At 46.9% G+C, this 27,055-nt stretch overlaps 1 protein-coding gene across 2 annotated transcripts in view; it reads right to left on the bottom strand.

Annotated features, from left to right (window-relative positions):
* Window positions 1–754: 754 nt before the first annotated feature.
* The window catches only part of Il17rd (interleukin 17 receptor D), a 66,993-nt gene continuing 40,692 nt past the window's right edge, over window positions 755–27,055 (bottom strand). The window contains exons 3-13 of one of the 2 annotated variants that reach the window (XM_052189948.1): window positions 23,597–23,722; window positions 19,671–19,789; window positions 19,054–19,174; window positions 16,448–16,492; window positions 16,196–16,347; window positions 14,298–14,363; window positions 13,383–13,437; window positions 12,826–12,936; window positions 11,601–11,785; window positions 7,587–8,529; window positions 755–7,034 (exon numbers count right to left, since the gene is read on the bottom strand). In XM_052189948.1, coding sequence (XP_052045908.1) covers window positions 6,919–7,034; window positions 7,587–8,529; window positions 11,601–11,785; window positions 12,826–12,936; window positions 13,383–13,437; window positions 14,298–14,363; window positions 16,196–16,347; window positions 16,448–16,492; window positions 19,054–19,174; window positions 19,671–19,789; window positions 23,597–23,722 — 2,039 coding nt within the window. In that variant the 3' untranslated portion in view covers window positions 755–6,918. The remainder of the gene's footprint in view (window positions 7,035–7,586; window positions 8,530–11,600; window positions 11,786–12,825; window positions 12,937–13,382; window positions 13,438–14,297; window positions 14,364–16,195; window positions 16,348–16,447; window positions 16,493–19,053; window positions 19,175–19,670; window positions 19,790–23,596; window positions 23,723–27,055) is intronic. The other variant, XM_052189949.1, reaches the window with a different exon arrangement.

Genomic DNA, 27,055 nt, shown 5'->3' with positions numbered 1-27,055 from the left:
TTCACATTCAGGAAAGGACAGTCACTCAGACTACTACTGAAGATTCTTTCTCCCCTTTAATAATAAGAATGTTGTGACCTATGAACTGGAAGTGATGGTGTCTCAATCCCTTGGCCACCAATCCCTTGACCTCAGTGTTGGTGCCCAACACTGAGGATTGTTGGAGGCTCCTTCTTGAGTCTTGGGGAGGTAACAACAGACATAAACACCTTCCAGGAACCGCCTGCCGACTTCCTCTTCCTTCACGAGGAAGCTTTCTGCCCTTCTCAACGCACGACAACTCCATGTCTACATTTACCTGGCTGGCTAACCCTGAGCAGTAAGATGGGCTTTGCAAATTTTTGACATTCCCAAGACCCCAAATTTTAACCATCTCCTTTTCAGATAATTGCCAGAGCCTTATAGCCTGTGTCCTTGCTATCATCGGCCATTGCCTTCCTCTGGAAACCTGTCACTTTTGGATGCACTCTACCCATGACAGGAGCTCAGCTGAAGCCACCAGCCCCTAAAGCAGGGCTTTGGGCCCATTCTGTAGAAACTGGGCACCAGGGTCCCCTACTCACAGGGTCACAATACCTGCAGCAGAGCTGAGAACTGACTCGGAAGGAATGAGTTCCAAGAAGTCACCCCCAAGAGCATGATACAGATGCAAGTCCCCCTTACCTTCTCAGCCTGAGGCAGACTTCCTCTGCAAACAGCCAGGAGCTACGGAGGAATCAGTAAGGAGCCACTGCAGGCTTACAAGAAAGCATTTTATTTGATGTAGAAAATTCTAAGGTACAAAAGCATCTTACAAATGTCAGCCATGACTTTCTATATCATCTATTTACAAAGTTTGTACAGTCAAATATACCACAATATACCACCAGTATCTCCAATGTAAAACTATGGCACAGTGCTACAGGCTGTCAGTGCTTTACCATTCTGCCAAAAATCCCAGAAAGGCCAAACCTATATAAAACAGAACCACGGCACTAGTCCTCACTGTGCCTACGGGTCTTCCTCCTTAACATGGAAGCTTCCACAGTAAAAACACTTTTGTCTTTAAACAGATCAGGAAAACCAAAGCTACTCTCAAAGTGACCACTTTGCGTTTGTACAGAAGTTTTTGTTACTGTCCAAACTTGACATGCTTGAAAGAAAGATGGATTTAAAAAAACAAAAAACAGGTGAACACAATGAATATAATCCAGTGGTAGCCACACAGGGCCGCCCCTCCTCCTTCTCTTCCTGCCAGAGTCCATGTGATGTAAATATTAGCTTTCCAGTCGGGATGATTGCTTCTGTCTGGCTCTTGCCTGTACTGATCAGTGTTTAACTGAGAGATACGCAGCCCTGGAGGAGGGGCAGGGCCTGGAGGTATCAGTGGATGCAGCCCTGGAGGAGAGGGGGCGGGGCCTGGAGGTATCTGTGGTCCCTGGTAAGTATCAAGGATGAGCCAAGGGGCCAGAAAGAAGGCAACTGGCCAAAAGTCTCCAGAGGCCCTCCTTGAGGCATTCAAAGGTGTTTGGAAATTAGTCCCCAACAGCAAGTGGGAAGGTGGCACTTGGACACCTCTGGCCTCACCTTGCCAGAGGTTCTGGTGAAGTATGCAACATTTAAACAATATACGATTCACAAAATACAGGTCAAGTCTAGAGAGAGGTAAAACTAGAACCCCAGGTTGGTGTGTGGGGTAGCTGCCATTCAGAAGGTAGGCAGGCGCTGGCGTTAAAGAGTGTCTGCAGATTAAGAAGACAGAGACAAATCAGGAATAAGCACGGGCCGTTCACCCGTGGGAGAGAATAAACCACAAGAGAAAGGACCACCACCGAGGGGACAAGTGGTGTTCTAATTGAACGCCCGCCGTGGTATGATGTTTTTCAGAGTGCCATGATATTTTTATGCGGCGAGAGCAGTGGGCCAGCACAATCTCCCTGCAATCCTAACTGGAGCACAGTTGTCAGGCGGCACCCAAGCCAACAGGGCCTGGGCGCCATTCAGATAAACAGAACTGAGTGTGGGGCTGAGAAGAGTGGTGAAACTCATTAAGCCCCCAGAGCACAAGAGCTGCGAAAGTCCTTAAGTGGGTGGGATTATTTACTACTGGGGGGCAGGGGGAACCACCAGGGGATGACCTCACTGCAGTTTTCAATGCTGGGAAGGTGACCAGCTGTTCTCTCTCCTCTATGCTGTAGACAAAAGCAAGCTGGTTTGAATTTCTGCAAGGAAGACATACAAAGAACCATCTGATCAGCAGGGAGGTTACAGAATCCCCTCCGCTGAAGAGCCAGAGTCTCAGCGGTGTGTCTGGAACAACTCAAGCGCAGCCTGTCTTGAGCCACGGAGGAGGAGGAGGGAACGTGCGGGGTGAGCTCAGTCTTTCTTCGCCACCGAGTTCTAAAACCGGTATGGAACCAACCCTGGAACAACTCAAGCACAGCCTGTCTTGAGCCACGGAGGAGGAGGGAACGTGCCGGGTGAGCTCAGTCTTTCTTCGCCACCGAGTTCTAAAACTGGAACAGAACCAACCCAACCGCTTACAGCTAGCTCTCCCTTGGCCGACTTTCCCCCTTGGGTCTGGAAATGTGGTGATATGACAAGGGTGGCCAAACACCATGGGGACACCTGGTATCTCAACAATAGAAAGGCTTTTCTCCACCTCCTATAGCATTCCTCCAGAAGAGCCAGTCCCAGACTGCAGCGAAAGGAAGATGGCAAAACCCAGTATGAAAGACTCCGGGAGAGCCTTGCTATCGTCCCCAAATACATTCTCCTAATAACACCCTGGCAGGAGCTCAGAATTGCACACACACACACACACACACACACAGATCATGACGACAAGTAGAACTAAACTATAAATAAGGCCCTAAAGTCTAGGGGTTTAAATGCAACTGTTGCCTGCTTTTTTTCTTTTTAAATATAGGACGATATAGATCTGACTTTGAAATCAACAGCAGCAGGATGATGGTGGTGGTGGCGGCGGAGGCAGCGTACACCTCTAGTCCTAGCACTTGGGAGGCAGAGGCAGGTAGATTTCTGAGTTTGAGGCCAGCTTGGTCTACAGAGAAATCCTGTCTCGAAAAACCACCACCACTACCAACAACAACAACAAAAAACGGCTGACCTGCCTTTCTCTTGAGACATTATGAAATATAAAAGACACTATCAAAAAACCTTTTTTAATCCTTTTTTTTTTTTTTTGAGACAAGGTTTCTTTGTATAGCCCTAGCTGTCCTGGAACTCACTCTGTAGACCTAGCTGGCCTTGAACTCAGAAATCCACCTGCCTCCGCCTCCCAAGTGCTGCAATTAATGGTGTGCACTGCCCGGCTCAAAATGTTTAAAATGCATTAAGAATCATATTAAGGCTGTGTGTCATGGTGCATACCAGAAAGGGAAGTATCAGGAGTTTAGGGCTAGCTTGGGCTACACAAGACCCTGTTTTAAGAAGCAAAATCATCAAGTTTGTTTGAAGGATAGGGCTAAGACAGCTTTTCTCAGGGCTCCACAGAAGCACAATTACTGCGGGTGGTTTTCACTGCCCATCATACAAAGCACAATTCACAACCTGGCAGCCATTGTGCAAAATTAGATTTATCTACATGTTCTGTTGGTCCTGGGTTCACTTTAGTAATTTCCAAAGTTTCATCAGTGATGTTTGGCTTATTTTGTTTTTTGTTGTTGTTGCATGCGATTTTGGTGGTGTGCATGTGTATACACAGATACATGAATACATTCTCTCTCCTTCCACTGTGGGTTCCAAGGACTAAACTTAGGTTGCCTGGGTTTGTTTTGGAAGTGCTTTTACTTGCTGAGCTGTCTTGCCAGCAGTAGACATTAACAGCTTCAAAATGAGACATTCTCAGCTTCTTGAAAACCAAGAAGCCCAGGGAATACTGTATCGAGACACTCATCTGGAATGTTCTCTCCTCAAGGCTGGACAAGGGGCCTTGGTTTGCTCCAGTCGTCACCATGCCCTATTGTGTCTCCCCAAGGTGCTATGTTACTCTTTTTCTTATACCCAGGTATACTGGTGCCCCAGAAAACACAAACTTTGCCAATTACCAGCAGTCATCCCCAACAACAGAGGATTTTTTTTTTAAAAAAGACTAGAAACCTTCACGTTGGCATTGCCTATCTTTTCTCAATAATGGCAGAATGTTCTCTTGGGTTGAGGTAGCTAGGGACTTTCCCTTTCTTCCTGGAGCGAGGGTGTGTCGGTTCACCTCCAGGAATATAGCTTCCCTATTCCTTCTGAAAAGCTCCTGCAACCCCGCACTTTGGGGGAACAGCTTCCTACTTAGGTACTTACGTAAAAGTCGGAGGACCTGCCACTAAAGGTTGTCAAGAAAATTAGCAACATGTACCACTATGACGTGGTGAGTCTGGGCTTCAAGGGCAGGCGAGCTACGTTTCTGACTCACCTCTGGGTCAGTCAGATGCATCAGAAGCACTTGTGGGACACTCATAAACACAGGTCAACTACTTTCTTGGTTTCCTGGTACTCTGGCCTCCTCAGCACTCCTGCCTCGCCTTTGGCCTCCCTTCCAGTGGGCGTGGTCTATTTCTCCACAAACCATTCGCTCTCAGCCCCAACCTCGGTTCCCCACAGCCATCAAAAAGCTGGCGCCTTGTCAGAACCTTTCTCTATTCTATTCCACGGGGCAATTCAGAGTCAGAGACTGCAGCTCTGTTCAGAACTAGGGCCAAGCCTTCACCTGCAAGGCAGTTCTCATTCCTGGCTCAGCGATGAGGTGTATGGGGAGGGGGCTCCACCCACGCTCCTCTCCTTCTGGATTAAGCAACCCTGCTGTTGTTTTATTGCCTGGCATGCTAGAATCTGGCTCTTTTGATAAGAAACACTTGTGTGTCAAAATAAAAGCACCCGATAACTAAATACAAACAAAAACATCACCTGACCCTGATTTTTTGGACTAGCAAGCTAGATGGCTTGCAGGACTTCCCTCCAATTTTCTCATCTGAATTCCGCAGAGCTCTCTGCCTGGGCCTGGGATCCAGCTAATGCTAAGCCATAAAAAGCCCCACGCTGCTCCTGGGTACTCACAGAGACCCCACATTCTGTACGCAGAGCTGAGTATCTATCCTAAATGTGGTTTCTAATGGCTCTTTGGAGGGACATAAAATATTTCTTGGCCTCAATTTAAAAAGAGAAAAAAAATTCTCTGATGATGTTCCCAGGGAACGGTCATACATTAGCAATGTGGACCCACCAATCTCCCTCACAGAATGAATGCCAAGACTGAGCTCGGCAAGGAGAGCCCCGTGGAGGTGGGAACTCTGTCCGCTCAGTCTGGATTCCACAGTGATAATATGGCACAAGCGCCTCTGCAGAGAGGCCTGGTTTTACGGCGAGACCAGCTCACAGCTTGCCCAGAGCAGCTGCTCTGTTCTCTGCCAGAGAACACAGGAGCACGTTCTCCTGAGAGGCTGCCAGCTGCCTGTGCAGGGAGAGCAGGGAGAACAGGGAAAGCAGGGAAAGCCGGGAGAGGATGCTTTCATCCAAACTACAGACAAACCGCTCCTCAGCAGGAACTGAGGCTTCTCTTCTCTCCTCACGGAAAAGGTGCCCAGAAGGAAAATCCCCGCCCATCTCACCTCCACACCCGACCTGGGCATCTTCCTCAGCAACACCCTTAATGCCGGTCCAGTCTGGTGGAGGGATTAGAAAAATCAATAGTTCCTGACAGGATGCTGAGAAAATAGGCTGCCAAAATCCAACAGCACCCATGATAACAGTGGAGAAGGACGCTCACACAGTGCGCCAGGCGAGGCGTGAGGGTTTCCATGGAGGAGGCGGACACATCATTAAATACATCGAATTAACGTACAGCATGAGAAGAGATTTTACCTTTGGAAACAGAATTTCTATACAAGACTCATTCATAAAAAAATAGAACATTTACTTTTGTAACAATCCCCTCCTTTCTGCCTTCTGAAAAGGAGGTTTGTCACTTGTCAAAACCAGCAGATTAACTGGCCACCGTCTCCCATACACGACCGCATATTAGTGGATTCTGACCACTAACATTCAAGACACAGCACCAGCAGAAATATAGACCACAAACTCCAATAATGTTGCTGCCCAGCTGGGTAATGGATAACAGTCCTCCCTGTCCAGCCGTCACCACATTTACAGAGCAGTAAATGTAGCTCAAGGCAACTAAACAGACGGCTGTGGCTCCCACATGATGGCTACTTCAATGCGGGGAAAATGCCCAGGTTCTGACACCTTCTGCACATTAATCAACCCGTTTCATGTTCCCAGGGAACAGGTCAAGATGGTCAGCCTGCTCCACAGGTAGGGGGATTCGGTGCTAGTTGGCCATGTTTCCCAGTAATAGAGAGTTGTTTTACAAAAAGTGACTGGTCGGATGTTCATTGTCTGGACCTTGGACTCAAAGTTTACTTAACACTCAGGACAGTGTAAGCTCCACATCAAAATGGATGGAAACATCACTTGCAGCACAGCCTGGGTCGCAGCGGTACTTGACATGCATAGCTGTCAGGATGCTGTCAGAGGGCTTTTCCACAAAGCATGCTGAGTCTAAGCAGCCGGAGTTCAAGTGAAGCCAGAGCAGGCTGTGCGGTGCTTTCCCATTTCCCTTGACCTGTTTCCCCTCTACCACTCAGAACAGGCTCCGATCCGAGGATCGGCCTCCCACGGACAGCTGCAGTCAGATCTAACAGACATGCCTTTCTTTCAGGGTTCCATATGCTTTTGGGAAATGGGAGACTTCGCTCAGTACTCCGTTAGAAGGCTGGAGCAGAACGGATCGAGCGCCAGCCAGAATTTCATTCCAGATATCCTCGTGTGAGCCCTCAGCTCCAAGCAGGCTGCACGACCACAGAGGTGAGCTAGGGAACCAGCGAGGAACAGCAGCTAAAGTGGCAATGCTTAGATTCTTCCGTGGCCTTACAAAGGGTCAACCGCTTGGAGGTCATCGGCGTAGCCAATGTGGCAACTGTGTTCTCCTTTGGACATCCCAGAGGCAAGGAGCTTGGAAGGGAGGGTAGGAGGGTCCTCCTCACCTAAGGAGAGAAGAAAGGACAGAGCCATAGTCAGCACACTTCACTGAGCCGGACCCCCCAGTGCCACAACATGGCTGTGATTCGCTCTTGCGTGTTGTACAAATGAGGCAGGCACCAGAATCAGCTCAGAGTGACACTCTCATCCTCTTAACAGGATCTAGTCCCCTCACCAGAGGAAGAAAGATTTCCTCCTTTAGAGCCAAAGTTTTACATGTGTAACTCCAAGAAATTATAGGTGTGGAGGATTCCTGAGGCTCTCTGGGGAAGAGCACTCCTTCCTGGAGCACCGAATACAGTGTTCATGATTGCCGGGTTCAACAGACACCTGGGCTTTGGGGGGCAGTGGGAGGATAAAGGCAGCCAACACCTCAGCTCCCAGCAAGGACACAATCCCACAGACCCTCGCCCAATGCATGCATTTAGTATTCCAATCTTTTCAGAGTTAGGTGACTGCCACCAAGGCTGACAGCTAGAGCTTAACCTTCCAGACCCACATGGTAGAAGGGGATCTACCCCAACAAGGGATCGCTCGACCCACATGTGCCATCTTACCTAGGCCAGAGGAGGACGACACGCTCTCGGTCAGGGAAGAGGTTTCTATCTGATCAGGGGAGAGTCCTTCCATCAGAGGCAGAGACAGCTCTGATGAGGGCACAGAGGAATCGTATATGCCCGAGTCCCGTGGCATATCCGAGGGACTGCCAGCTTTCAGTGCATGCAACAGGGGCTGCAAGGCAGGGCTGCTATCACAGGTGGGCGGAGCCTCGGCGTCTTGGTCCAGGCCTGCGTGCTGATTCTCCAGGTATGAGTAAGAGTCAGCTGGCCCAGTGGCCCCAAGTACAGAAGCCTCAGCTTTTAGACAGAAGTCACTTTCTGGCCCTGGTTTGCTTATGACATCATTTAAAACCAAACCCGAGTCAAATTTCTCCAGGACGGGCTCCCGGTAGTGCGCAGGGGGGCGTTGGAAGGGTATAAACTGCTTCTCAAACCAGTCAGGCTCCTCATCAATAAACTGGTGCATGTTGCAAATGGCAACGTACAGGGAGCGGCCCGATTTGCTCCGGAAGTAGTTCCTCCTGCTGCTGTGCCCCGGGTGCCGCCCCAGCGTCCCCTGCTCTCCCGAGTGCAGATGGGAACAGAGCTCAGGAAGGTTGTCCATGAGTTTGTACTTGGTGCTCAGGTCCAGGGTGCAGGGCACATCCCCTTCACAGGAATAGTCAAAGTAGACTGCGATGAACTTGCTCAGCGCGGCTGATGAGCTCTGCTTGGCCTGACGGAGCTTCTCAGCAATGGCGGCCACGGCCACTAGGAAGAGCTCTCCTTGCGCTGCGCCGCGACTGCCTCCCTTGTGTCTGAAGTTCTTCTTATCCACAAAGTACTTCATGCCTTTGGAGCACACGACAATGATGAACTGGGACTCGTGGATCTTCTGAATGACCCATTCTCTCTGCCCCTCTCTGCAGAGGCTGAAATCTTCCCATAGGTCCACAGCCACCTGGGAAGAGCACAGGTTACCTCAGTATTCATTTACACCAATGCCCAGAGAAAGGACTGGAACAAGACAATGAGGTCCAATCATCTGCCCCTCAGCCGTTATTAGCAGGGATACTGCAGGCTCTGGGTTAGCATCGCGCGCGCGCGCGCACACACACACACACACACACACACACACACACACGCTCGCGCGCTCTACAGTCAACAACTGCATCCACACACCAGACTTCCTGAAAGAGCCTGCCATCCGTGGCATCATTTTGCTAACACATTGGGTCATTACCACTGCGGCCCTACAAGTGAGGAGACAAGTCAAGACTTTCAGCAGCTTGTCTAAGACACCTCGAGGATGTCTTACAGGATGATGGGACGGAACTGTAAGTGGTCCATGTGATGAGTCAGAGTGCCAGACACAAGGACAGAAAGATCGTGGACACAAGTCTAAATGGCTCTGAGAAGGGAAAGTGGGTCGTGACTCCATACGGGACTGGGGTATGGAGCTTAGGTGCCAGAGCCATTTACAGTGACAGGTGACTCACATGCAGAGCGTGACTGAGAAAGGGGCCTCTATAGCCGTGTTCATAGACCCAGAGTTAGCCTGCTGTTCTGCTGCTATAGTACGGTTTTCTTGGTTAACCCTGTCTGGGCTGCACCTTTCTCTTGGATCCATGAGATCTATAATGCCAGAGCTCTACAAGGCCTATGAACCAATGGGTATGGGGATAAGAGGGTCAAGAGAGTAACAGAGTCCCTGATAAAACAAAGAAATCCAGGTACGTCTGATGCCATCAAAGGATTTTTACCCTTTCAAACTTTCATCTGATAGTGTAAGTAGCATCCCTTAACAACTGTATTAGTACTGTTTCTCCTATAGCTTAAAAAATAATCCCTAACAGCTAAACACAGATTATACAGCAGAAGGCTACTCTGGAAGGATTAAATTCTTCTATTCTAATATGGTACCCAAAAGAAGAAGGCCCCAATGCCTATCCATCTGCTGAAAAGAATACTGACTCATCTCATACTTTAATACATGCTAACATTATTGTTGGGGATTGACTCTAATGCTTTGATTTAATGGGGAAAATCTATGTGTCCACATGTTGAAGGTCCTTGTCCCAAATTGGCTTTTGATTGCTCAATAAAGATTCCAGCAGCCAATGGCTGGGCAAAGGGAGATGGAGTGGGACCCTCAGATTTGTGGGGGCTAGGATGAGGGAGAGAGGAAGAGAGGGGACAATCACCAGGATTCACAGGGAGATGGATCAGATTTAGAGCTGCAGAAGGCAAATCATCTGAGATGTAGGTGAGAAGGAATATGGCCCCCAGAAGGGCTGCCCAGAAGCATCCTGGGCAGCAATGAGTGGGGGCGGCGGCAGGGGGGGACCCAGGAAGAAAAGGGCAGCAAAAATAGATCACGGACTTAAAAGACATTGAGTCAGGAGTACTGGAGTAAATCTATGATAGCCAGGCACAGGATTAGAACTGCCCAGCCTTTGAGCTAGCCAAGATAGCTAATGTGTGTGTGTATGCCTTCTCATTCGGGGATCCAAAGAGTTCCTGTACGGGCGGCTAGAAGTTTAAGACCCGTGGTGTAGGTTAAAAACTCCACATTACACATTATGCACATTTGAACTAACTGGTAATTTAAAATATGTAGCCCCTAGGATTCTATATCACACAAAAATATTGTGTCCACTAATCTTTTGACCTGTGTAGTTTGTTAAATCATATGTGGAATGTTTTACAAATCTGTACAAACAAGCAAAACCTCTGTACTAGCTGATTTCATCTTAATTAATAAAACGTGTATGTGTTTAAGAATATTCCTATTTTTGACTGAGCAATTCCATTGTGAGGTGTTTATCCTTGAGAAATCATCAGAAACGGGCCAGTCCAGAACAGAGATGCTTCACAGACTGGACCAATGAGGCTGCGTTATCTTAAGTCAGTATTATAGATGACGAAGGGCTTTAAAACAAACACCATGTGCAGTTTCATCTATGTACAACAGAGCAGGGCATGCATAGGCCACCTCTGTCTGTGCTATTTGAACAGCATGGCGCCACTGGCTACAATCGCAGCCGGCACTGTCTCTCAGCAGCGATTCATCTGCTAAACTCAAAGCTTTCTCAACGAGGCAATCCCACCAGCTTTTAAATACATCTCATGAACACCAGAGGGCAGTCTCACCAAAGGAATGGGCCAAATGGCCTAAAAACCATCACATGATAACTTGCTTTGGCGACAAACAGGGTATGCCTTCAACAATAGCTTAAGACTCCACTCTAAAATGTAAGTGTCATTGTTTGTGGTAAAGCAACATGATGACAGTTAACTCACGAAGACCTAAGAAAGCCGGGCACAGGGGTACACGCCTTTAATCCCGGCACTTCCAAGGCAGAGGCAGTAGATCTCTATGGATTTGAGGCCAGCCTGGTCTACAAATTGAATTCCAGGATAGCCAGAGCTACAGAGTGAGAAGAACAAAAGAAGGAGGAGGAGGTGTTGGAGGGGCTAAGAACCAGCATGGACATCCAAACATCCTGTAAATTCTGAGCTTCCCCTGCTTTCCTTCTCTCTAGCTAAGGCCTTCTCACTGGTTTCTAGGACGTCATACCAATCAACCTCAGTCCTCTGTTACACATTCCTCCTGGTCCCCAAGGTCCCTTCCAGGGGCCGTCCCATCCTCTATTCCCAATCCCTTCAGGGAGCACAGCAAACCTCCTCAGGGAATTGACTAGACTCCTAAAAGCTGTCCCCATTTGTGTTCTTTCCCTGATGCCCCACTGAGGCTTGACCAGGAAGCTGCTCCTCGTGATGTCACATGACAGTCTCACGCTCTGGTCACATGTTCCACAGCAGGGCACTCACAAAACATCCTACTGAGTGGGTGGCATCAAGGGTTCAAGCATGAATATGTCCCGTGAAACCTTTGTTGCTGGTAACAGTGGGGCAAACGTCGACTCTGCTTTAGAAAGTAAGGGACCAGGCAAAAGTAGGTTCCCAGAACATCAGAGGAGAGATGGCCCTGATCCTGCCCAGGGTAAGAGAACAAACTAGATTCTGTACCTCACAGCCACAGAAATCCTGCAGGAAGTAGGCGAAACACTGGACCACGTTCATGTGATTCTGGCCGTCTTTGCTGGAGTAGCAGAGGAAGACCTTGGGCCTCGGCCGGAGCCGGTCTCTGGGGAGAACCGCGGTGTATGAGGAGGATTCGGGGCTTTCTTCATCTAAATGTGAATATATATTTTCTAAATTGGGAAAGAAGATAAGGTTGACACCTAGAAACAAAGCTTTGTCTCTTTCCACATGACCTGGGGCTCCGTGTCCCTGGGGGAGGTGGACGCAGAAAGGTCAGAACTTCGTGGCCATCCTCAACTACTTGGCAAGTTGGAGGCCAACCTGAGCTACTTGAAATCTGAGTCTCAAAAGTAAATTTACCAAACGGAGCAGCTGACATCTCCACCTGGGGAGCCTCAGATCTCTGAGTCCATCAGCCCCAAGCTGCATGCGTGCAGTAGCGATGGACCAGGAAGGGAAAAACACTATCAGCCTGAAACGGCCCTTGGACATGCTAAGAAATGTGGAAACAGCCCCTCTGGTCAGTGAAGCGAAGGGACCAGCGATGGCTCTGGCAACCAGATGAACAAAACATTAGCTGATGAAGGGAGAATAATTTTTTTGAGAATAATTTTTTAAAGTATGATTTACAAAGGTAAAGTACACCAAAAGAACAACAAAAATTACTTTTCACTATTTTTTTTTTTTGAGAAAGGGTCTCACTGTATTACTCAGACTAGCCTCCAATTCCTGGATTCGAGAGATCCTCCTGCCTCAGCCTCCCAAGCAACTGGGATATCAAGCTTGTGCCACCACATTCGGCTTAAGTACACAAATCTTAAGTGAACATCTTTATGACTTTTATGTGCGGATTCATCTGGGTAACCCCATCCAAATCAAGGTATGGGGCCATCAACAGTTTTCTAAGTGAAACACCTAATTTCTCAAGGATAAGATACCCTCCATATGACTGTTCTCAGACTTCAGACTTCCTGACTTTGAAAACTGGATTATACCTGGCCATTGCCAGGTCCAAGAAATTAAAAGCCAAATATTTTGATTCTTGGAACTTCAGTCAGCAAGAAACTGGCAAGGAAGCATGAGGGGGTCCCAGGCCCCTCCTGAGGGAAGCAGGTTCTCTCCCCCCCCCCAGTCTTTGTCTGGTTACCCACCCTTGGCCTGCCTCGAGTTAGAGAGTGGAAAAGCGGGCAAAGCACAGAGAGATAGATACCTTGTTGCTTCTTTCTGCACATCACAGTGAACAGCGTTGCGAAGGCGGATATGACAACCAGAGGCACGGTGATGGCCACAGCTCGGATGGGTCCCGCCCAGGGAGACTGCACTGGAAGGTTTCAAAGAGAAAGCTTTTAAACTCAAGTCACAGAACAGGTTCAGAAAGGGAGGGGGGGCTTTTCCCACTTTCATCTTTTAAAACATAAGCTGACTGACAGGGTTCCCAACCACCTTAGCCCCACTGTTGTGATTATTATAAGCTGTCGTGATTATAAAAGGATTCAACAGTTCCTTTGTAAAGTGTTGTAGAAAACAATCTAATAGCTCTAAACATGCCACCTCCCCGGACTTGTCTTCTAAGGACAATTGCCTAGTATCCGTGGCAAATGCCATGTGGGCTTTGACAACATGGAAGGATACTTCCTTGATGAACAATCGTTTACGAGAGACGAGGTGGGTGACTGGTGTTTTGTATGCCATGAATTATGGAGCACAGAAAATGCTAGAAGCCTGCTCTCAAGAGTATGACGTCTAATCTAAGCCCAAGAGCTTTACCTGACTTCACCACGTACTGCGCCGCTTTCCTGGTGGTGTTGCTGTCATCCACCAGCTACAAAACCGAGAGTCAGTGTTACTATTCTGTAAGTGGTAACAGTCTATACATTGTATCTACATTGTATCTATGAGGGAAGTAGAACAATGGTGACATCTTTGGTCTTTCCATCCCCAGGTAGTGGGTGTGGTGGCCAATAAGGGAGGATAATGGTGATGGCTTAACTTTTTTTTTTTTTTTTTTTTTTTGGTTTTTCGAGACAGGGTTTCTCTGTGTAGCCTAGGCTGTCCTGGAACTCACTCTGTTAGACCAGGCAGGCCTTGAACTCAGAAATCCGCCCGCCTCTGCCTCCCAAGTGCTGGGATTAAAGCCGTGCGCCACCAATGCCTGGCAATGGTTTAACATTTTAAAATAAAAGTAGTTGGGGCTGGAGAGATAGCTCATTGGTTAAGAGCACTGACTGCTCTTCCAGAGATGCTGAGTTCAATTCCCAGTAACCACATGGAGGCTCACAACCATCTGTGGTGGGATCCGATGCCTTCTTCTGGTGTGTCTGAAGACAGCTGCATGTACTCACATACATTAAATAAATAAATAAAATCTTAAAAAGAAAAAAAAATGATGGGGCTGAGGAGATGGCTTAGTGGATTAAAGTACTTGTTCTCTAGGTTGAAGACCTGAGCTCACATCCCCAGGGTCTGCATAAGGAAGAGACCATAGTGTGGGTGTCTGTAACACTAGGAGGTATAAGCGGGAGACATTAGTCTTTCAGACTTATCCTCAGCTCTACAGGGGCTTGAGACTAGCCTGGGCTACAGGGGGGACCCAGTCTTAAAACCAAAAAACAAAACGCTCAGAATTCCACGTGAGCTGCTTCCTGTGGAAGTAACAGGAGGGCAGTCTATAGCTGTACTTACCTCAATGATATAATCCCCTGGAGAAAGATTTTGGAGGAGGCAGCTGGTTGTCTCTGTATTCTGGTCCTACAAAAAAAATAAATAAATAAAAAAAAAAATAAAAATAAAAAAAAATCAAACAGCAACTCAAATGCCCATGTGGTGGAAGAGGTGTCGGCCTCTTCAGGCCGAAGCTGCAGGGGACCCGCATCTGGTTTGAGCTCACTCCCAGATGTAATGGGATCAGAGAGCAGCTGTGTTCATCTGTCACGTGTTACTTGAACTTCACTGAATAAAAGGCTCAGGACACTTGCCATAGCTTGTGCCTAGCTGGAAGAAGTACCTTGTCTTTGTCATTTGAAAATAAAGAAATTAACTAGAATAGCCCTTGTTTAAAAAGAAGGTGGGAGGAGGGGTTGCAAAGGGCTCCACGATTAAGAGCACTGACTGCTCTGGCAGAGGACCTTCAGTCAGGATCCTAGAGCCCACAGGACAGCCCACAACCACCTCCAATGCTAAGTCCAGGGGACCCGATACCCTCTTCTGGATTCTAGCAGGCACTCCACGTAAGCAGTGTACACATACAGAGGCAAAACATTCATACACATAAAATAAAAATGCATCTGTATGTGTAGTCTTAAAATAAATAAACTAGTTTAAAAATGTTTTCAAAGGAAAACCAATTTTTTCGTGTCTATTTATCTATTTAAGAAAGAGCAGAGCACTTTGTAGTGGCACACACCTTTAATCCCATCACTCAGGAAGCAGGGGCAAGCCTGAGTTCAGGGACAGCCTGACTATATCATGGGTCCTGGACTACCTCTGAGTCCCAGGCCAACCAAGGCTACCTAGTGAGATTCTGTCTTGCAAGTGTGGAACTTTCACGTGGCGCTTTGGCAGAGCATAGTTACACAATACAAATCAATGCAAATCCGTTTAAAAGCGAGAGATGAGGTGGGGCCAGTCTGCATTCATCTGTCCTCATCTAACTTGAGCGGATGGTCCAAGAAGTGGGGTGATAAAGGGGAGGGGCCGCAGGAGAGCGAGGCTATGACAGGACCCAGCACACACAGGACGGGGAGGGATCTTGTGGGCAGTCCCTAAACTTCCACAAAGCCCTTCCCATTGCTCTAGTCATACTCAGTTCATGATGTTTGTTACCAGGTTTGTATTTAACTCTGGCTTTTCGTTTATTAAAAACAAAACAAAACAAAAAACCTACCATACATACATACATACATACATACACACATACAAACATACATACATACATACATACATACATACATACTAAAAAAAAATTAAAAATCTAGGACCAGGTTGGAGCAATGGCTCAGTGATTATACTGACTGTTCTTCCAGAGGTTCTAAGTTCAATTCCCAGCAACCACATGATGGCTCACAACCACCTGTAATGAGATCTGATGCCCTCTTCTGGTGTGTTTGAAGACAGTGACAGTGTATTCATATACATATAACAAAAAAATAAATATTTTAAAAAAATCCAGGGCCATTGATTTGCTAGTGACCTGGCTCAAGGCTTGTTTTTTCTACTTCCTACTTATGTGACCTGTGACCTTCAAGAAGCCAGGTGACCTCCCTGAGCCCCAGGTTCTCCATCTCTAAAGGATGAATTAAAGCTGTTTAACGAGCAGTCGGGGCCTGGAGAACAGGAAGGTCAGGGATTACCTGCGACACAGCACCTGGAGATGCTTAGGACAGAAAAATGGCTTCTGATCTTCTAGTGCTGTACCACCCCAGAACAGCTAAGGTGGAGCTAACCGGGGACAAGGGACAGTGGTGGGTCTGCCGGAGACGGGCCCAGTGACATCTGTGAACAACCACTGACCATTTAGTCACTCACTCCCACTGTCCAGTATCACTTTGAAACGTGTGTTCTTTACACAGCCAGCCGCTCACCTGCCTGCAGGTCCGCCGTCGGAAGGGGCCTTCGTGCTTGAGCTTATAGTGAACGTGGAAGCTGCGGAAGCCAAAAGTCTGTGGTGCGTGGTCGAAGGACACTTGCACATCAGAACCGTGCTGAGTGATGTTCAGGTTCCGAGGCTTCCAGACTGTGAGGAGAAGGGCCCTCAGTAAGCACCCAAAGGCTGTCCTGCCCCAATGCCAGTCTGGGGTTAACACTTTTGAGACTTGACAGACAACTATACTTACAGGGCTTACAGGCCAAGTTGTCGGGTTGTAACAACAGGTCACAGGCTATTATGTTTTAACCAAAAAAAAAAAAAGAAAGAAAGAAAAGAAAAAGAAGAATATCTTTAGTTTTAGGACAGTTTGATTTTTTTTCTTCTTCTATAACAATTGAACAAAATATATACTGGGCCTGAAGTACTGGAGAAGACACAAATTACATCATTTCAACTATAATATTCATTATAATTATGTTGTATCTAACAACAATTTAAAAGGTACAACATACAAATATTAACGTGGTAATATTGGGTACTTCACATCACCCAAGTGGAAGCTATGTAAAGTCACAGAAGCTTCAGGCTTGTCCACTATTGCAGAGTTTCAATGCTCTGAAGGCAAAGGAACTATTCATGAACTATTCATTTTCCCACCATTCAGTGTTCCCCTGTTGTGGGATGTCTACAGGCAAGAGAGCTCTCCCAAGGGTCCGGTAACCACTGAGACATTGTTTCAAGCTTCACAGGCATTCTAATTTAAACTCTTCTTGGTGGGCCCTATAATGGCAGACAGACAGTTACAAAGTAGTCTGTCGTCACTGAAAAATCATATCTTAGAGCAGGGCCTTTGAAATGGTATTCCATCCCAGTAACACTATGAGAGCGGCCAAGCAGTAGTTGCACTACACTGCTAAGGCAGAGTTGTCTGGAAGGGTCCATTTAATGTCAAGAAAACGGAGGTGGTATCAAAGCCCCGGTGCGCTGACATGGTGCATAAATACCTGTATTCCCAGTACACATTCCATCATGCATCTTATTCCAAAACACACGAATTCCAATGGGAAATTTTAATCCTAAATTACACTAGTTTTTAGGCAGGATTTTTTTCATAAACACATTCTTTGATTCTTCTATCTGGCCATCATGCAAAAAGCAACAGATGGGACAACCACATGATCCTGACTTAATGAATCTCGTTTTTGATTATGAAACTAAGACTTACAAAATAACTTGGCAGCACAGAAAACAACCTCATTAAGAACGACTAACAGGAACATGGGTGCAGGCTAGGGCTGAGACCAAATATTTCATGGAAGATGAAGAATACATACAGCAAGACCAATCGCAAGCAAAGAGGACCCCTGGAGGCAGCTGGCCATCCAAGACCAAGAACCCCAGATAAGAAACAGGATCAGGAGGAAGCCACGGAAGGAAGGTCTCACAGTGCCTGGCCACCATATTTAAAAGCTGCCAGTCAGGGAGACCAAAGAGAAACCGGGTACAGAATAGACAAGAAAAGCGAACAACTGGAAAACTGGAGTGGTTGGGAGCCGGTAGTTTGGGCTTCAGAGATTTTAGAGCTCAAATCCCAGCTCCTCACAAAGCCCTGTGCCCTCTCAGTGCACAGGAAGCAGAGAGAAGGGGGCATCTTCAAAGGGTCATTACACAGATGGACTGCACTAACATACAAAAAACATTTAGGATAGAGTATGAACAAACTTTGTTAATTTTAGTAAAACTTTCCAGAAATAAGTGGTCTCAGGTATGGCTTTTTTTCAAGTTACATTTGTTTATCTTATGTGTGTGTGGGGGGGGGTGTATGCATGCTACAGCCAATAATGGGGCAGAAGACGTCTTTGGGGTGTTGGTTCTCCCCCTTTCCCACATGGATCCTGTAAACTGAACTCAAGTGGTCGGGCTTGCAGGCAGAGGGTCCCTGTGCACTGAAACACCTCGCCAGCCAGAGTTCCATTCCTGGGCCCTGCGTGGTAGAAGGAAAAGACCAACTTCCCAACTAACCTCTGACCTCCACACCACAGTGCCCACACACACATATACTATATATACATATATATACACATGCCTGATGCAAGAAGAGGGCTTGGCCTTTTTCTTGTGTTTTTCTTTAGGTTAGGATAGAATCTTGCTATGCCGCCCTGCCTATGCAGGTAAACCTGACCTGAAGTTGTCAGCAATCCTCCTGCTCCTCTCTCCTGAGTACTGCGATTTACAGGCATGTGCTGCCATGTCTAGCAAGCATCCCCACACCCAATGCTACAGACTAACCTAGCACATGTTAGATAAGGTCCACCACCGAGCCACAGCCTCAGGCTGCTAGCCTTTACTACTTATTTATTTACTCACTTACTTACTTGTTCTTATTTTATATGTGTGGGTGTTTTGCCTGCGTGTTGTGTCTATACAACACCGGTATGCCTGGTGTCCCACAGAGGTGAGAAGAAGGCACTGGATCCCTTGGTTTTAGAGTTATCAGACCCAGTCAATCTGGGAGAACAGCCCATGCTCTTAAGTGCTGAGCCAGCTCTCCAGCCCTTTGTCTTTATTTTTGAAAATATGTTTTTGAGCTTGGGTAGTGGCTCATGCCTCTAATCCTGGTATTTGTGAGGCAGAGGCAGGAGACCTAACGTGGATTTTAGTCTAACCTGGACTACCTCTAGAATTCCAGGCTAGCCTGGACTGTACAGAGACCTTGTCCTTTTGGGTTGTTGTTGTTGACAGATGTGACTTTGCTTCTCACCGTACCTCCTCTGTATCAGTACCTGGTGTGCTCGTAGTCACTCAAAGTAGAAATCACTCCATTAAGAGGCAGGCGGAAAAGACCATACTCACCCCGGGTTCTGAAGAAGAAGGGATGGTAATTGCTTTCATTTTTAATGGAAGGGAAAGGGACAATCTTTACAAAGTAATCCGTTTCAAATTTCATGTTCAGGAAAGGCTGAGATTCCATTCCCTAAAATGGAACAAAGACACACATAGTGTGGAGAACTGTCCGCCCCTCCACCCATGAAAGACCCGTGCTCCACACTGACTGCCACTCAGACACAATTCCAGGGCCAGACGGATCCCAGGGAAGCAGAAAGCTGGGTCCCCTTGATGGACTTAGCTGGGGTTTCGAATCCCAGAGTGCCGTCTGTCCTGGGACAAGAAAGTCATGGTACACAGACTGAGCCTGGGAGCTGGAGGAGCAGAGGGTGAGGCCGCAGGACTCTCTGGAGCCCAGAAGCTGCTGCTGCTGCGGCATTGTAACCAGAGAGGTGTGTTTACCACAACTGTGCTGAAGAACTTCCCTGGGTGGGTGGCGGGCTCAGCTGCCTCCCATTCTCGCCCGCCTCAGCTTGGCTGTGGACCCCAGAGGCCCCCCTTCTCCAATTTCAAACCTTCAATAGACCATTCAAGCCCCAGAGACAATGGTGTCTTCAGGGACACGTTCCCCGAGTGTGACTTACAGTTCTTTTGAAGCTGCTGTTGAGCTGTTTGGGGTCCTTTAGAATCAGTTGTTGGCACTGTCTTCCCTCGGATTTCAGCTCCTCCAGGATTACTCGGAATCCTTTTAGGAATTCAATGCCTAAGCAAAGCAGAGAGGCTTTGATGAGATTTTGGACTTAATTACTTCTGAACACACTTTCCTCCTCAAAGGTCACATCTCCAGCTACACGCCACAGCTAAAGGGAGTCTGCGGAACAGAAGAATGCACAGCCTGCATTCACTCTTCTGGGACGCGTGGCGTGGCGTGGTCGCTGTCACTGTTCCTAATACATTCTCCATCCCTCTTAGCCATTTGACAAGTTTCTATTGCTTCTGTGACATTTGAGCTCAAATACTTAGACTCAAGTCTCAACTGATCACAAAGTCTATAGTGGAATGTATCATTTCAGGTGCACAGAACTGATAATTCCCAGTGAACAGCCCCAAACTTTTGGTTTTTTTTGTTTTGTTTTTATTTTTCCAAAACTTTGCTTTCTAATCTAAAGTTTTAACTATATACTTTCTTGATATGTTTCACTGAGCAGCTTACAAAATTCCCAACACAGAGTATGTCTGCACCCAAGAGGACTCCTAGGCTTCTGACGAAAGATTTTAGGGGAATGCCAGTCTTGCTATAATCACCCCCAAAAGGCAGATAGCCATGGGCTGCCCAGTGTGTACTCTGCGCATACAGCCTGCAGAGGCTACAAGGTGCCCACAATGTTACTGAAAGTCGCTGGCCCTGCCTCACCGCCACCTGCGCTTCCTCCCCGCTGCACGTCTGACTAGATGCTTTCAAAAGGATTAAACTCTGATGGCCACAAGAGCCTGCACTGGGGCTCTGTGTCCAAGTGCAGCTGGGGATCCCTGAGGCTGGCCTCAACTGTCGGGATATCCATTTCACATTCTTTCTGAACGCCAGACAAGGAGACTTTTCAACCCTTCCCTCTCAGGGCAAACGTAATTACACAGGATGCAATTAACCAGGTGGGAAAATCGCTGGTGGCAAAGGTCAGGGAAATCTTTTCTCTTTTGAGTAGGTCCTCCAATTCTGTAATTATTTGATGAGGAGCACATAGTTCCTGGTAGCCAGGGTGGAAACGGCACAATTAAGAGCCCTGGTTTGTGAAGGCTGGGAGTTCTACAGTGCATGGCACTTCAATCACGAAGCTTCCTGGGTAGGGACAGCCAGGGGATCCACAACCGAGATTCAGACAGGGTGACACGACACAACACCTCTACTGGACCACCTGTTTAGATCTCACAGTGCAAGAAAGAAACCACGTCTGAACAAATCCTTACTATTTAAATACTATTTGATTGGAGCAATGTTTCCATAAAGATTGTTTAACAAAAGGTAGGTGACTCAGGTTTAAAGGCAAGTCTCTCGCAATTACTCAAAAACTGATCGGCTCAGTTATGCATAGATGAACAGGCCTGGGCCTTATTTGTTTTGAGGGGGGGTTTGTCTTTGTTATTCATTCATCCATCCATCCATTCATTCATTCATTCTTTACTTATTTACCAGAAGGGGGAATCATACCCCATTACAGATGGTTATGAGTCATGTAGATGCTGCAGACTGAACTCAGGATGCCTGGAAGAGCAGCCCGTGCTCTTAACCACTGAGCTATCTCTCCAGCCCATTTTTGTTTTTCCAAGATAGGATTTCTCTGTAGCTCTGGATGTCCCGGAACTCACTCTGTAGACCAGGCTGCCTCTGCTTCCTGAGTGCTGGGATTAAAGGCACGCGCCACCATAGCAGGGCTGGGCCTTATTTTTTCAGGTGCAAACTGAAATCATAATACTAAATATAGGGCTGGAGGTAGACCAAGGCAGCAAACCTAACTCCTACGACACACCTATCCTGAGGTTGTGGAGAAACTCTCATTAATTCCTCCTAACAAACACGGGAGGGAGGTATTATCACCCCATTTACAGATGAGGAAAGAGAGGAACTGACCTCCCCACCCGTCAGTCATGCGGTAAGCAATGCCTGGTAGCATTGAGCTTTCAGCCACCATCCTTAACCCCGGGGTTCCCTTCACTTCCAAGGTGTTAACTTGATAAGACAGATCCCATCTGCATCCATGCTAGTCCATCCAACCCCACCCTAAATCAACATTTCTCTTCCCACCACCAGTTTATACCTCTTACTCTCTTCTAAAGTGGGAACCTGCCTTTGTCAGATGAAGGCTTGACCACTTAAGCCTTAAATGGAATGATTGATTCTTTTATTCAGAGAATAATCTTACTCTTTATGTGTTAGGATAAAATTATCTCTGGAAACACGTAGGGTTTAGACCCAGCAGTATTTATGTGGACAGGTAAGTCGGCCCATCACCTCCTCCACCTTCCCTCTCCCTCTCTCTCACTCCTACACAGTAGCTCTGGGATGTTTCTGTTCAGATTAAGATATCTAGGCTTTCTTTAACTTCTCCCTGGCCATATGCTGAGGAAAAAAAAAATGCCCAAGACCAGCACAGTCAGAAGGATGATGCAGGGCTGGGACCTAGGTTCTGATAACAGCAGCAGTTGTTCTTGGGCAGCTTTCTCTGTCCACCAACTACAAGGCAACATCCACCTCCACTGGCAGCCAGGGAAGCCAGGGATTTGTAGTTTAAATGCCTCATGTGAAAGACTGGTCCCAACCAAACATGGTGGCACACGTAGGATTTCCCCAGCCAAGCATGGCGGTACACATAGGATCCCACCACCAAACATGGCAGTTCACACCTCCCCAGCCTTTGGGTAGCAGGGTAGTACATTCACAGGATCCCAGCTTTTGGGTAGCACAGACAAGGAGGACAGTGAGTTGAGTCAGCACTGGCTACATAGCAAGACCGTATCTCAAAAGACAAGAAGGAGCTGCTGAGTGCACTGGGACACACCTGTACTCCCAACACTTTTGAGGTGGAGACATTTAGAGTCAGGAGAATCGGGGTCTAGAGGCCATCCTGGGCTACATAGTAGGACATGAGATCTTGTTTCAAAAGAAAAAACAAAAATCAAATAAACAGAAAGAAATTACCAATCAAGTTCACTTGAGTGGAGTTAAAGAATCTTAGCTCATCCTAGCTTGGCTACCCCATCCTCTCTTAGGTATTAATTCATTCAAGGCAGACTCAGCCTGGTTTAGCAGCACATGCGTACAATCCTGGCACACAGGAAACAGAGACACCGATATGAGTCCGAGGCCAGCCTGGTGTACACAGTGAGTATCAGGAGAGCCAGGGCTACGCAGAGAAAACCTGTCTCAAACCCCACCTCCAAAAAAAAAAAAAAAAAGATAGATTTGGCCAAACAACTTGGCCAGAGAAGTGGGGCTTGCTCGCTTTCTGCTTTCTTATTTCTCTCTGAATTTTGTTGGCCTACAAGGTCTAAAAATAAACTCAACTTGGTCTCCAACTTTAAACTCAATGATTTCATGCTTTCTTAGGAAAACAAGAATTTCCTTTAAAAAAAAAAATCATCAAATATGCCATAGATGGATCTACATGCCATAAATGGTGACCTCAGAGACTACCGGAAGCCAAAGGCTATGTGCCCTGGACAGACAGACCACAGGCCTCCAGCACTGCCAGCTCCCTGCTTCTGACTGTGCAGTAAGGACCCCCATCCGTCTAAAAACTACAAAGGCATCACCAATCACACTATCTTTTCAAACTCAAAATTCTCTCAAACAAGGAAACAGAACACAGACCATGGGGACACTGTGTGTGTGTGTGTGTGTGTGTGTGTGTGTGTCCCTGACTGGAGGATAAAAGCACAAAGCAGGCCGGAATGTCCAGGGCACGCTCAGCTTCATGGTCAGCACCCACGTGCCTGGAGGCCACCACACAGCCACTCACCCTGGTACCATCACCACTACCCCATCACCCCCTAGGATATGAGTGCTAACACTTACCAAGGGCCCCTGGGGACCAAAGAATGGTGACTGCCACTTGGTCATTGCAAGCATACTGGCTGATGGTAATGTTCTGCGCGTCAGCGATCACGTGCTTCCCGATGGGATTCAAGTAGGTGGTACAGTCTAGAGTTGGAAAAAAATGAAAAGTTACGTGTTTAACCTTTAATTTCAATGTTGTCTTACTAGACTGGGCAGAGTATGTCTAGAAGTGCCAAATCCACTCCTATTATACATTTCACCAAAAGCCACATAAGATGCTAAAGCTGACTGTAGCTGGAGAAACAGAATATGTTTCAGAGGGCTATGACTGCAGCAACACCACCCCCTCTCCTGAATGAAATGCCCGGACCTGCTAGGACAGCTGGCTCCACAGGACTTCTGTGTCAGTCTTTAATTAGCTCTGTTGGTCTTTTGTTTCTCTCCTTACTCCTATGCTGCTTCAGGACACCAGTAGGGACTTACATGGTTCTATCGGTCAACCCTGTTAACTGCTTTGGAGTGTGTTTGTTTTTAGAAGAGACAGAGGGGGCAAGGTCACCAGGGAAAAGGAACTGACATACGGGTGTGAATCCACAGGGGAGCAATTTCACAGGCAAACTGTTAAATGACTCACTGCCTACAACACAAGGCACCATGTTTGAACCCTGAGTGATGAGGACCTAACATTCCTCAAAGATAATCACAATACTCACTGAATTGCCAAAGCCCCAACTTAATGGCTCGAGAAAAGAAAAGACAAAACAAAAATAAAAACAAAAACAAAAAAACAAAAAAACCCCACTTTCTTTGATTTTTATCTTTTTCATTCTTTTTGGTCCAAGGATGCCAACGGAGCTCGTATCACTTGGGAGTGTTGGATGCACATTCAAAGGCGGCCGGCACCTGAGCCTGAATCATACCAGAACTTGGCAGCTGAGCCTGAATCATGCTGAAACTTCAGAGAATTATGCACTAAGGCAGACGCCCCTGCTGAGAGAACTGTTCTGTGGCTCCCACCGTCGTCGATATCAACCCACAGTATCCGCCCTTCTTTCTCACAATTCCACTCAAATCGTCTCTTCTCTATCAACTGCAAAGGGCTTCATGTCCTCAAAGTCCAAATCGACGGGGACAGTCCCCTGCCGTGAAAGACCCTGCGTGTCTAAGGAGCTTAGGGAACCTGTGGTATTTTGCTTGTGAGCTGCAGTGCTCCTTTCCCATTTTTAAAACTAAAAACACTTCAGGAGGCAACAGAAAACAATATATGAACAAAGCAGAGCTCGTCCGTCCTCTCACTGGACACGGGTGACTCGGTGAAAACCCCAACGGGGAGGGGGACCTCCCAAGCCTCTCAGCATAATAAAATACATTATATACTATCTGCACCTTCAACTTTAAAACTCCAGCCTCCACACAGCCTGACCACATCAGGCAAGGTTTTCCTCGTTAAACGTCAGGTCCTTCAAAACCAGTTGCTTTGTTCTTTTAGTACTACTTAAAAGGATGTTAGCTATACTACTTAAGTCTGCCAGGCAGTGGTGGTACAGAGCCCTGTGAGTTTGAGGCCAGCCAGGGCTACACAGCACAGCCCTAGCTCAAAAACCAAAAATAAAATTCTCCCTGTATGAACTAAAACATGAATCTTGGAGGAGGGAGGTGGCTTAGTGGTCACACCGCTGGCATTCCTAGTATTTGGACTGGAGATTCACTTTGTGGGCACAGTTGCTGTCCAGCAGCTCCAGCCTTAGGAGGTATAGGCAGGGGATCCCCAGACCAAGTAGGCTATTGAGACTGATCGTAGCAGCAAGAGGTAGGTTTGTTTTTGTATTTTTGGATTTGGTTTTTTCGAGACAGGGTTTCTCTGTGTAGCCCTGGCTGTCCTGGAACTCACTCTGTAGACCAGGCTGGCCTTGAACTCAGAAATCCGCCTGCCTCTGCCTCCCAGAGTGCTGGGATTACAGGCGTGTGCCACCACCACCCGGCGAAGAGGTAGGTTGGATTAAGAGATCTTGTGTAATACCCAAAATTAACTTTTTAAGCACCACCTGCCTAGGGACCAGCTAACTTCCTAGAATGCTGGGAGTCACAGTGTTTCCTCGTGGGAAAGTACAGTGGCCTCTAGACGGCTTGTCTTTATAAAGCCCTGTTACAAACAAGGGGCCATTTTTAACTAGGAAATTTCCTGGGATGGTCCTAACCAAAGTCCATCTCTTGATCAGTATTAAGCTTGCTCTAACTTTGGCCTAAAATGGTGGAATTGGTGTTTCTCTCATGAATTGAACTTGTTTCCGCAAATAAGGTGGAAGGGTGATCTTGGGTCATTCTGATATCAACTTCTGGACTCCATGTGCACACCCAACCATATGCACACACATGCGCATACATTTCCACACATGTGTGCCTACACATATACAGATGTGTATATAGGTATAAACACATGAAAATGGAAAAAGAAAAATAACACTCTTAAAATGTGTGCTGAGGGGGCTGGAGAGATGGCTCAGCGGTTAAGAGCACTGACGGCTCTTCCGAAGGTTCTGAGTTCAAATCCCAGCAACCTCATGGTGGCTCACAACCATCTGTAATGGGATCTGGTGCCCTTTTTTGGGGTGTCTGAAAACAACTACAAGTGCACTCACATATAATAGTAAATAAATCTTGAAAGAAAGAGAGAAAGAGAGAGAGAAAACCATGGCCCAAGTCATCAGCTAGGTACCTGAGAACCCATCACTGCCGTGTCCAGGGGCAGAATGATGACAACGGTCTCAGGCGAGCTTGAGGGGGGCGGGGAAGGGAGATAGCTCAAACTCTAGATGCTCCTAAGCATTCAGCCTGCAAAAATCCTAACTACAACTGGCTTAGTTTTTCCCAGTATAGAAAAAGACAAGATCTTATCACACCTGTAAAGGTCCTGTATCTTCCTTTATCGAGGTCTATAATACAAAAGAAGCCTGCTTACTGAGATCTGAAGAAACAGTGAACAGGAGTCGGGTACCAGCTTTTACCTTTCCCGTCCATGATGCCAAAATGACAACAGGGTTCCATAAATATAAGAACAAAGGCAGAAAGTCTAAGAATTAAGAAAATGTATTAACACTTACTCAGGCATAAACACCCTCAGAGCCTAAAAAAGAAATGTGGCTCGGGACTGGACTTCTGGAGGTCCTGAGTTCAAATCCCAGGAACCACATGGTGGCTCACCATGTAATGAGATTGGATTCCCTCTTCTGGAGTGTCTGAAGACAACTACAGTGTATTCACATATAAATAAATAAATAAATAAATAAATAAATAAATAAATAAATAGAAAGAAATGTGGCTCACAGGGTCAGAAAAGACCGGGAGACATGTGAAATTCAGCTATAATTTAAAGGCAAAAACATTTTTTTTTTCTTTTCTACATCAAATGACAAAGAATAGAAAATAAGATCTTTATGTTTTGGTAGTTGTGGTGGAAACTCGGTTTAACTTTTTTTC

Source organism: Apodemus sylvaticus, chromosome 8 (assembly GCF_947179515.1).
Source record: "Apodemus sylvaticus chromosome 8, mApoSyl1.1, whole genome shotgun sequence".
In the NCBI taxonomy this organism is placed as follows: Eukaryota; Metazoa; Chordata; class Mammalia; order Rodentia; family Muridae; genus Apodemus; species Apodemus sylvaticus.
Note: the sequence above shows the minus strand (reverse complement) of the source record. Positions and strands in the feature narration are given on the sequence as shown.